General features: G+C 39.8%; 1 protein-coding gene across 1 annotated transcript in view; it reads right to left on the bottom strand.

The window, feature by feature from the left end:
• Positions 1-12,758, bottom strand: part of Pde4b (phosphodiesterase 4B) — a 424,568-nt gene that overhangs the window by 114,014 nt on the left and 297,796 nt on the right. The window contains exon 3 of the mRNA XM_027949471.2: positions 2,905-3,099. Coding sequence (XP_027805272.2) covers positions 2,905-3,099 — 195 coding nt within the window. The remainder of the gene's footprint in view (positions 1-2,904; positions 3,100-12,758) is intronic.

The following is a 12,758-nucleotide window of genomic DNA, read 5'->3' as shown; positions in this document are numbered from 1 at the left end:
TATTTTTTGCAGTTCATTCTGAAGAGTAAAAATGGGAAGAAAGAGGTTTACAGGCATTACTTCAATTTAGATCCAGATGCCTGTGTGGAACGGGATTTTCCAACATAGTGCTGATCAAATGAAATACCAGAAGAACCTGGGTATTATTTAAATTCTGATTTTTTTTTTTTGGTTATATTCATATGTACAACACCTTACACTAGCAAAACAAAAAAAAAGATCTTATTGTAACGTTGAAAAATTTTAAAACAAAATCTTTTGCTATTTTTATTTACAAAGAGTTTAATATATCCTGTTATCTGCATAAGGTGGTATTAAGTTGCCAACTCTATTTTCTCAGGAGAGACTATTATTGTGAAACTGTGCCCTTCCAACATTTTTTAAAAGTCCTTAAAAAGTAAGAATGATATAAGGTAATTTACATTTGTAAAAGCTTACTTGTCTAAATTTAAAGTTGGCATCACTGTATGGATTCTAGAGTTGGGGGAAACTTTTACTGGTCAGTAAAACTTCAGAAAAGGTAACCCACTAGCAACAGGGATACCAGGTGCAGAGTAATACAGAACTACATCCTGTTTTCATCAGCTACAGACTGAGTTGGGTTGTGATCTTCAAGGTCTCTTCAAGGGCAAATTTTCTCTAATGTTTGATTCTGAGGAGAGAAACACCAGAGTTGAGTCTGAAATTTGGATGGAGTCTTCTGTGAAGATGGAATGCATGGAGACTCATCATACTACCTAGCACAAGTTTGGTGAACTATACCTGAGGAATTAATTTAGGGAAAGACTTTTTTTCAAAGCTAGTCTTCTATCTGTAAAATGCCACATGAATGAAGTTTGAATTCTTTGAGCTCACTACATTTCCAATGCTCTCCTATGATGAAGTCTAGAAAGGTCTTTATCAAGGTGGAAATAAGGATTCCTAGTGTATTCACTGTGAATGGTTACCACCCAAGACATAGTCAGAAAATATGGAGACTGCATGAAGCATAACCAAATGACCACCCCTCCTCCAGCCTCAGGTACCTCTATTTTGTACTCACGTTTTCTACCTTTACAGTATAAAGAACGTAGACAACGAGAGTTCAAAACTTTTGAATATGACAATTTCTATGGTTTAGTTATGGTTTGAGGGTATCACCCAAGAGTTCATATGCTCAAAGTTGGGTCTTGGTATGGTGATGTTGGGAGGTAGTGGAACCTTTCAGAGGTGGAACCTAGTATGAGGTAATTGGGTCATTATAGGTATTGCTCTTGCAAGGAATTAATGGAGGTCTTGTTGAGTGAGTTCATTCTCATATGATAGCAACTTGTTATAAAGCAGGTCCAGCCTACTCAGTTGGCCCGTTTTGTATGTGGTTAGTTCTTTTTTTTATTTCTCAGACAGGTTGAAATGCAGTCAAGGGGTCAGTGCCATGCTGTTTCAACCCTCCAGCTGCCAGAATTGTGAGCCAAATAAATTTCTTTCATTTATAAAGTACCGAATCACAGGCATTTTGTTACAGCAACAAGAAATGGACTTGATTCTTAGCTACATGAGGGGATATAATATGAGACAGAGTCATGAGATAGGGGCAAGTTTCTGAATCTCTCAGAGTCTCAGTTTCATCATCTACAGAGTGGGGATAATAATGGAACCTACCTGACAGGGTTGCTATGACAAATAACAGAGAATACAAGTAAAGGAAACTGGCCCCAGGGTAAATGCTCATTAAATGCCATGTTCCTTCTACTCTGTAGAGTAAAATGTGTATGTGTGTGTTCCTTTGATCATTCCTGGTTAGTTGCAATCTCCATGAGAACAAGCAAACTTGGGGGAATGCTTTTTAACTCATCTGTGAGTTCTCCACTGTGTTGTTCAACATTTATCCCCACATTTGTCTGGCACATTACACAGCACGTAAGAGAGTTCAGTAAATATTAACTAAAAATGAGCGAAAAAAATGAATTTTGGTCCACATAATTATTTAAATATTTTAGGGCTGGGGTGCTTCTGTTAAAGTTTTCTAGTAGAAATAACCAAGGAACATTTTCTTCCCTCTAGCTTTAAAATGCCCTCTGCCCCTTTACAAGAAGGTGAACCTTTTTGGCTTCCTCTCTAATAGTGAAAGAGAACCCAGTGGAATTTTCCAGGCTGGAGACTTTAGGGAGCTACTGATATTTTTATAACATATGATGTTAAAAGCAATTGTATGTGTGCCCAGAAACCTTTTAAGGCATGGATTTTAGCATCCAATTTTATTTGGTTTCAGAAATTTAATAAGCAGGCAATACAACCCAGTCATTGTTCTTTAAATAAAAATTAGAGATCTACAATTAATAGGAGCAAAACAAAAACATCAGCTGTGCTTTGCGGGGCGGTGACGTGTGCTGTGTCTCACCAAGGAGTCAGGCAACAAGCGGGTATTGTGTTAGGTTCCAGAGAAAGGACAAAGGCATGTATCTGAGTGACGACCTAAATGCCACCAGACAAAGGCCAGTGAAAGAAATGCAGGTGACCAACCACCATTTTTTCTTCTCTGTGGAAGCCTCATGCAAACTGCATATGCAGCTGACAACTCAAGTGTGATTTGCGAAATGTGTTAAGGTTCTTATTCCATAAATGATTCAGCAGTTCAGGAAATGAAGTTCAATGAAAAAAAAATTTTTTTTAAGTGTACATAACAGATGTGGACTGAACGCTGTGCCTGAGGTGTTTAAACACCTTTGGAGACTCTAGTTACAAATTCACATGCTGTAAAGCACTGATGTCGTTAAGATGGTCAACCCTGTCACCTCTGGTCATGTTCATTTTTTTGTGTCCCTTCTCCCTCAGGTTAGAGGGCAGCTGATGCTGCCGCTGCTATGACAGGGTGAAGATGAGGTAATGCGAGGCTGGGAGCCAGACAAGAAGAACACTACTCACTGCTCGCTTGGAAGTGATGAGTTTCTTGACATCGCCTTTGGTGACAAGTCATAGTCGCTGTCTGACCGGTACAGAAAGGACTCTCTGCGCTGGCTGTGCCCAGGAAAGGTGGCGTGAAGCACCAGCCCAGAGGAAGAGCTGGCCTGGGGGTCCAGTGGGCTCCGACCTGGGGAAGGGCCATTTTCCACATCAAAGCTTAAAGAGAAAACAGGAAGCTCGGGTCACATGAGAGTCACAGACGAAGACATCCAACATACTTTGAAAACCCACGTGTGGCAGTACTGGGTGCCAAGCACACTGCATGAAGCTTTATGCTTTCTGGAAAATTTTAATTCACAAGGTAGCTCTGAGTTAGAATCATTATTATTCCCATTTTTAAAATATAGGAAACCAAGTCCCACAGAATTTCATTCATTTACCTAATATTATCTTCATCAATAATGACCATCAGAATCTGAACCCAGGAGCAAATCCCATGACCTCTTTCAGCAACATGAGCAACTATGACAAATTAAGAATGAGAGTTGAAAGTAAAATAATTTGTGATAATAAGCAAGTCTGGAGGGGACATCTAGCACAGCTCTAGGTGTTAGACACAGAGCTGTTATGTGAATGAGACTTCCTAGCTGGAAGATTTCTTCCTGCCATAAATAAATATCACAGTCTCATTAAAAATACAATATGCACACTTCCAAATGTTTTGGGAACAAAGTGTTATCATGAAAACATCCACTGTCTGATTAGATGGGAGGCCCAGCCTGAGATTTAATATTCATATGCAAGTTTAACCACAGAAAAGGATTTAATTAATCTGATAACACCAAATTACTCTCCAAGGCTGCAGAGCTTGGTCTCTGGAGAAGATGCCCTTGCTGGCTCCCCCAGAGGAGTGCCAGTGCCATTTCTGATCATCTGCTTTTCTCTGGGGAGATGCCCTCAAGTTCAGAATTATTTGAAGACCTCATCAATGATCACACAGACAGGTGTAGCAGAGGTTTTGTCTCTTATTTTCTTTCCTCATCCTGATATCACCTAGACATCATGTCCCTCCTTTATCACTCCCTATGCACAACCTCCCCCAGCCTCAAATCCACAGTAACACTCCTCCCTAGTACTTTCCTCTAATATCCATGTCTCCCCAGCTAACACTTTGCAGAGAGAGGTATCAGGAAGGAGGCTCAAGGCTGGGGTGTTCTTTCTTCCAATTTAGACCACAGTTGGCTTCCTTTGGTTACTCAGTCAGCTGCTATAATTGTTTTCTACATTTTTGGTCCTTTTCTTTCATTAATTCGGACAATGCTCCTCTCTTCTGCTGCATTTTCCTTACGTTTTTTTTCAATTTACAATGTGTTTTCTGATAGATTATTTCATTTAATCCCAACAACTTGGCAAACAATATATAAATCTTTTGAGATAAACAAGATTTAGGGAGATATAACTATTTGGGTTAAAGTAACAGGCTAGAACAGTAGTTGTCTCCACACCCTGATCCATGGGGGATATGTTCTGAGACCCCTAATGGGTGCCTGAAATACCAGACGATACCAATCTCTATGTGTACTGTTTTCTCCTATAAATATATACTTATACAATCTAGTTTATGTATATTAGGCAGAGTAAGAGATTAACAACTAATTATAGAACAACTATAAAAATATACTGTCATAAAAGTATTTAAAAGTTATGAATTTTTAAAAAATCTCCACGCAACATTTTTGAACTATGGTTGACCACAGTTAGCTGAGACCATGCAAAGCGAAACTGCAGATAAGACAGTTTCTACTGAAACTTGTAGATGAAGCACCACCGGAAGACCCACAGTCTTCCAACTAGTCTCCCTACAACCTCAGATGTCCCTTATCACTGCATTCCACAGCAGCCCACTGGATAATGCAATGCGTTTCCTTTCAGTCTCTGGATTCAAACAGAAATTGTGCTTGGTATGTAAAGAGTCAGCCAGACTAGAAGCAACCTTGGGTGCTATTTTGTATGAACACGGAGGCAGAAAATTACCCTGAAGTAGTTTTTCTTGAAACAGGAAAAGACATGACAGGATGTAGGGTTATAATGCTTCCCAGAGAACACTCTGAGAAACAACTCTGGGGCAACCCACAGACTCCAGGTGTCTGATAAGAAGCAGCAAGTGAGAATCTCTGGGCAAAAAAGAAAAGAAAGAGCCAATTCAATATATTTGGGCTTTCAGGATACCACAGATGGATTTTCTCAGCAGGCCAATGGTGTGGAACAGGGCTACCTTTTAAAGATTGCAGGCCAATCAGCCAGGGCAGGTAATCACCCATGTAGACCAGCTTTCCTAGAGGTAGAGTTACGCTGTGAGCCACCTACATCACTGCAAGTAAAAAGTACAATGAAACAGACCCCCAAACATCCCCTGGTGAGAACTGCATTAGCTGTTGAATAAAATGAAGAGCTGCTTTGTGGATGAAGGTTCTTTCATGCACCCCCAATCCTGCAGAACCTGTAGGCCCTAATACTGATCCCTTCTTAAGGTCAAAGAGGACAGGTTGTTAAAAGGTGAAGGTAGGATCACACAAAGCCTAACAGTAGATGTGAGCTTTGAAATCTCATGTATAGTCCTGTTGTTATTCATCTGGTATGTATCTGCACAGCTTTTTGGATCTTACAACAGCAAAATACTTTTTGAACAGTTGACATCCAGCAGCCCATCAATATGAGTTGGACTTCATAGTGATCCAGTAACCAAAGACTTGGTGTCTAGAGCAGTGGGGGATCTCTAGCTCCAGTATATGGCCTGGGGCCACTAAATTGGTCAGTGCTCATGTGGTACCAGTCATTAAATATTATGAATATCACCGCTGTGTACCTGTACTAAAATCTTAGAAGAGGGGCCAAGTGCGTCTACCCACCAGTCTTAGAACTTTTTCCATTGAGGGTGCCACAAGGGCTCACTCTGCCTGCTTTTCTGCTGGAGGCACTCCTACTGGGCAAAGTAAGTCCACAAAGCTGGTGCCCCAGGGCATTCTGTCCCTAGTGCCGGTGTCAGAAAGTTCACCCCTGCCAGGTAAACTGGGACTAGACCCAGGCACCCAAACTCTCTCCATGTCATTCTTGTTTGGGCTTGTTTTCTTTCTCCCTTACCCTGCCTAAACTCATAGGGGAGATTGCTGGAATTTAGAGGAAGCCAGGGAGGAATTCTCTGGTGCAAAGAAGCAGTCTTAGTGAGACAAATGGCCTTTCATATTCCCTGGGGCACTGTTTCAAAGCAACCAACACAGATGTACGACTTTGGAACAAACATGAATCACCAACCAGACACCAGCCCCAGTCACAGCAAAATTAGCGGGCAGACATCACAATACTTCCCACAGATTCAGGGAGTGAGGGGGTGTGCTCAAGGGGGAGACTGAGGACAGACCTAACAAGCAAAATGAATATACCACGCGAACTGTGATGCAATTAGGAAGAGAACTGAATTTTCATGGGAGAAACAAACACATCAAGGGGGCTATTATTTATTTAGGGTCATTTTTTTGTCTCTGCTCTAATCAGGACACACATTTTACCCTTAGGTTTCTTTAGATTAAAAAAAAACCATATAAGATTAATTTAAGAATGTTATATAAAACATGAACAAAAGAGAAAAGAATAGCTTCAATAGCTTTGTATTTTTCCATCTGAATATTCTTTTCATCCAGGTTTGAATCTTGATTGCTTTTAATAGGGTTTTATATACTGCAGTTTTCAAAATTATCATTTTCTTTGGGCTACTTAATAGTTCATCTGATATACCTGTACTACATTTTTTTTCTTTTTACTGTTTTTCTTACCTCTTTGGTCATCATATTTATGATTCTAAGTATTGTTGCAGTTGATAACTTTGAGCTCCAGCTCCTCTAATGTTTCACTAACATCATACAGAAGTTTCAGGTAGTTTAAGAAAGGGTGTCATTCGCAGGTTCTTAAAAGGTGAAGGTAGGATCACACAAAGCCTACTCAAATATTGCAGGTTTCTGGATATTTGAATAGGACATATACCTGCCCAGAAGAAATTGCCTATATCCAACACATGAACTGCAGCAGCAGTAAAAGTGGCCTTTCTGGCTGGGCGTGGTGGCGCACGCCTGTAATCCCAGCTGCTCTGGAGGCTAAGGCAGGAAGATCACGAGTTCAAAGCGAGTCTTAGCAAAAGCCAGGTGCTAAGCAACTCAGTGAGACTCTGTCTCTAAATAAAATACATATTGGGGCTGGGTATGTGGCTCAGTGGTTGAGTGCCCCTGAGTTCAATTACCAGTACAAAAAAAAAAAGGCTTTTCTTTTAGGATCAGAGACCCCTCCCTCCCAATCCTGTTTTCTGATCTCCAGGATTCTGTGTGCTGCCTCCCCACTTGCATCTGCCTGCTTCTCCCTGACGCTGCTGACCTCCTTGCACTGAATCAATGGCTTGTTGTCTAAGACCTTACATTTTAACAACTTCATTCTGCTTTGTATCTAGAGTTCTTAGTTCCTCGGGGCATGGTGGCAGATGACACCATATCTAAGAAGTGATGCTCCCTGTAACTGGAGTGCCCTTCCCATTATTGACTCCAATAAGACATCACCATCTAAATTCAGGTCAGGTCACATCTACAGCCAGTTCTCTTTGACACAGATCAATTTAGATACATTCTTCTCACCTGAGCTCCCCAACACTCCTTTATCACAGTACAATGGTCCCTTAGTATCTGCAGAAGATTGATTCCAGGACTCCCCGTAGACACCAAACTCCACAAATGCAGATGCTTATGTACCTTATATAAAATGGCATAGTATCTGCATATAATATGTATACATTCAGTCTATATTTTAAAATACAAATTGGGCTGGGTATGTGGCTTTTGATAGCATAATACATAATGCAATGTAAATGCTATGCAAATAGTTGGTGTACAGTATTCTTTAGGGAACAATGATCAAACAAAGTTTATACAAGCTCACTATAGATGTACTTTAAAAAAAAAATTTTCCATCTCTGGTCAATTTTAACTACAGAACTTAGGGTGCAGAGGACCAACCAAGGTACTTGTGCTTCTTTGTTTAATTCTCCATTTATATAGATGCCTCCCAATAGATTGTTATATTCAACAGAGAAATATTACTCATTTTATACCAGGCATCTCTGTCAGAGCCTTGTAATTAGTAGGCCTTCAAAAAAAAGTCAACTGAATAATTTAGAAAATAGTGTAACTTATTCCAAAAATTTTTCTCCTATCACCTTCTTCCTGACTCCCAGCTCTCATCTCAATTCCCACTCAAACAGATTTCTTCGGTTTCCTTTAAATGAGTCTATGGAGATGTGGCTGTAATTTCTTTTATTGGCCTTGTGTGACAATGAGCTAAATATAAATTAAAAATTTTTTAAAAATATAAATATAAAATATAAAAATATAAATTTTAAAAATATAAATTAAAAAAAAAATTTAAAAAATTAAAGCACAATTGTGTTCTACCTGAGCAAAACAAACCTGCATAGGACTATCACTAGTTTAGTGTCTGAGATGGTGACATGTTTACACCAACCCCTGTGCTGGAAAGGCCCTCTGTGCCTGCTTCTGTCTGCCTTGTTCTCCTCTCTGTTTTTTCAGTAAAAGTAGGAACATTCTCCTTCCCCACACCCTTTCTCCTGGTGGTCTGCGTCTCCTAGGAATCCCTGCAAAGCCAGCACAGGCTGGTGACTGAAAGGAAGGAGCCAGCAGATGGCAGAAGACTGCCACCGCGTCCTCAAACTCCAATCTGAGCAGGTGGGGCAGCTCTGCAGTCTTGGAGGGAGAAATAGGACTCCAGCAGCTTCTTCCTAAGCCTGGGATGAAAAATCAGGGGTAAAGAACAGGCCCACAAGGTGCACATGAAAACTTTGATTAAACGAGGAGAAGCTTTACCTCCAAGAATTCAAGCTAAGCCAGGTGGTCACAGAATTGCCTGCAATGGTCCCCACGGTGGTTGTTTCCTGATCCCCAGCTACAGCACAAACCCCAATTTCTGTAACAAAGACTCAGGAAGCAACATCCTAGGAAGAATTCATTTCTAGACCAGTGGAGATTTTTCTTTTTCAACTCAGCCATTCTCTAGGTGAGTTTCTTTGGCTTATTCTGAAACAAACAAGCAAACAAACAACAACAACAACAACAAAAAAAAACAGCCCCACTGAAAAGACTGCAGACTCTACAAAAGAGATTTAAACTCCTAGGTCAACAGAGTGCCTCTCAGCCATTCAGGGAGAGAGCTCTGCTGTCTTGAGTTTGCCTTTCTTTCTTCAAAATGACTTGCTAAGTATCTTTTGCATCACTGAATTCTTCCAGCAATTCCAGTGGGCTAATTCTCTTTGTCCTGATTCAAAAAGGAGAAGACGGAGGCTCCAAAATGCATTTCATTTGAGAAATCCTGAAGTGTGACTTTTTTTCATTACACCCTGAAATCTGTGCCCAGATCCTTTCCTCCACATCCCTTTGATCTCTTCTTGATCTCAGAATCTCCCATGTTGTCCTGTATTTCTTGGTTTAGTTCTCTCTTGTGACCTCCTTGAAGCAGGAACTATGCCTTAGTTCATTTCTGTATTCCCATGGCCTAGAGCTGAGTCTCACACCTGAAAGGCACACACAAATACTTGTGGAGTGAATGTGGGGACATCACAGTTTACATATCTCATATGACAAAAAAAAAAAAAAGCCAGGGTCATTTTGTATTAAAAATCTTTGGCAGGGAAAGGCCACAGTGGAATTCCTAAACAGAGCCACTAGGATCTGATCTTTGATTCCCCAGGGCCACCTTCCCTGCATACCCTAGGAGGCTTATCCCAGGAGATTTTGCAGATGAAAACTGTTTTGTCTATAATAAGTTGTTTTTGTGGGGTAGATTGTATGTATAGGAGGGGTGTTATAAATGCTGTTTCTTTAATGTCCTGTTAGAAAATATTTCCCTCAATTATGCTTTCAAACTAACATCTTAACATGCTAATCATTTTGATAAAAATAAATAACCATTTACCCATTTACTTACATACTTACAATGGCCATCACCTCAATATGCTATCTGCTATCTATCAAATGGGAGCTGGATAGGGACATGTGAAGACAATGACCCATTTTTATAAAATTAATGGCTGCAGACAGCAGCCAGTCTTAATTTCCAATGAAGGTCTTAACTATGCAAAATCACAGCTAGCATGATGGAGAACCCATATCTTAACTGAAGGCAGACAGAACTTCTTTGGTCACAGCTACAGCAGAATCTTGCTTTCCTTCTATGACTTTCCTTCCACAGACCAGGAAGGAGAACTCTGATATTCAGCTCATCTGAATTCTAGAAGCAGCTCCCATAACTTTCTTCTCTCCCCGGGGTTTTGAAAATTACATTCATGGCAAAAGTACCAAAATGCTTTTCCACAGAAAGGCTTAACCAGAGGCAGTCTTGGAATGCTGAAGAGCTCTGCACACTGGGGATCTGGCCTCCAGTTCCTGCTGTGGGGAGCAAACTGAAATGAAACAGACTCACTGTCTCCCCCACCCCCCCAAACACACACACCTCAGTCGTTGACCACTGAAATGAAGCTGTGAGATAGATCTGTAAGATAAGCCATCTTACAGACATTTCGGAGATAGACAAAAATTGGTTCTCAAGTGTGGTTTTTGTGTTAAGGGTAATGATCATGCACTCATTCAATAAATAAGAATAAAACACCAACTCTGAAAAAAAAGTCACTGTTCTTGGCCTTTGAATAGAGCAACACAAGATAGAAAACGTGGTAAACACAAATCAAATAATATAACTTCAGATAAGATAAATGCCATGAAAAAAAAAAAAAACCAACAGTGTGGTAGAGAGACAAGATGGGCAGAAGACTGCCTGTCTAGATTGGGTGGTCAGCAGGTCCGTACAGCCACATGGTTGCATATTGCCCTACACCAGGAAAACAATTCATGGTGTCATTTGAGTTGAGATCTGGTAGAGGTAGTAATACATGTTATCCTGGGATCATTTCTACACACCCTTTACCCAAAGAATTGAGTCAGATGAGGCTTAGGTTTGAATTTGGTACCAGTTGTGAAATTAGTGATTTAATTTTCTCCATCCCTACCTTCCTTTCTGAGTTATTTGCTCTTTCTCATACAGCTACATTTGTATTGATACCTGGTATTTATTCATCTGGACCATAGTACTTGTCCTGCATACTTGTTAATTTGCCCCAAGGACTGTGTTTCCAAGAAAACTGAACAGCTTTTCCATGTTTTTCACCTCAGTGCTAAGGGCCATGACTGTCAGAGTGTAGATAATTAATAAATGCCCAATCAATAATCAAATGAAAGAATGAATGGCTTGAGGACAAGCAACTTTTACAAACTGCCCAATTTACCCATCATTCACAGCACAGATGTCCATCTCCAACCCGGACTATGGGGTATGGGGAAACTGAGACACCTCTTGCCCCTGCCCTAATCCATCCCTCCATAAAGAAGAACCAGGGGTTTGCTATTATAGAGGGGCTGGAATACCTCCCATAGGACACCCAGCCCATAGGAGAAGGCCAATGACCATGCGCGGCAGCAACCTCTCTCATCCCTTGGTGTTGAGGGTGTGACATACAGAAACACCACAAATATTCCCCTTTGGTAGAAAGCTTCATTTTTACTGAGAACTTTATCTTGCAAGTCATCTAAGTTAACACTTGAGATCCTTTCTTGGGGTATAAATATTTCACCAAGGAAATAGGAGAACCAAAGTAATACAAATGCCTGATTTTTATAATGAGGTTATAAGATAAGGACCATTTTTAAAATGTTTTGCTTTCAATGCGTGAGAGCATATTTTGGTGTAAACGTTTATAAATGTTGTCCTATGTCATACTATTTAATGCACAAGGAAAATAAGACCAGAAGTAAAGAATCCTTTTTCATAAGAACATTATTTTTAACAAGTATTTTTTTAATGCCATTCTTCTATTTCAGTGTTTAAAAATGTTTTTAGGAATGAGAATGTTATAAATAAGTATGCATTTGTCTTTGTTTTCTAAGTGTGGCTGAAATTTCATGGAATCACTCTCATATTTTCATCTACTAAAACCCCTTAAGAAATGTGACAGATTCTAATAGTGACAATCACTTTCTGTAGGACAGTCTTTCTCAGGAAAGGTAGGGGTCCCTAATGAGAACAATTTTGTGTGGGAATGTGTTTTGTATGAAGAAATTATAAAGGGTGTGAGGTAAAATTTGTGTTGTTCCCCCCCCACAGTATGCACTGTGGGTACACACATAATCCTACCAACTCAATATTTTTCAGACTATACCTTCACTTAAAAAAAAAGTTGTCATAAGAGATATCCAAGTACTCCTTAACAAGATATAAATATTCCAATTTATAAGTTAAGTAGCCTTACCAATGACAAAATCTATTAATTAAATAAAACATTTATTGTCAATTTCTAGTAGCTCATAGGCAATTGGGCAGATGAGAGCAATCTGGGAAAATTAGATGTTTTTCAACCAATGATGGGTTCAAAAAATTGCTGCTTTCTTTTATAAATTCTCACAAACCATGGAGAAACTAGTTTTAGAAATAAGTTTGAAACCAGTGCCTAAAATATTGGAGATCAATGGTCAGTTGGCCTCTGGTTGGCATCTTTTACATGCCAGTGATGGGGCCATGTTAACACCATGAGATGGTGAGTTTCATTATTGCATTGATTTAATTCTTTAGGAATGTATTTTAGCTGTCCCCCCCCTCTGCTAGTTCCCCTTTCTTTCTCTCATCTACTGACTCACCCTGATTATCCCTCATTGTGTAAATGCAGTGACCACCTACTCAGTTCTATAAAAGAGAATCATCAATAATTTTACTTTTAT

The sequence above is a fragment of the Marmota flaviventris genome, chromosome 10 (genome assembly GCF_047511675.1).
Source record: "Marmota flaviventris isolate mMarFla1 chromosome 10, mMarFla1.hap1, whole genome shotgun sequence".
Lineage (NCBI taxonomy): Eukaryota > Metazoa > Chordata > Mammalia > Rodentia > Sciuridae > Marmota > Marmota flaviventris.
The sequence above is the reverse complement of the archived record's forward strand: the minus strand, read 5'-3'. Positions and strand labels throughout refer to the sequence as shown.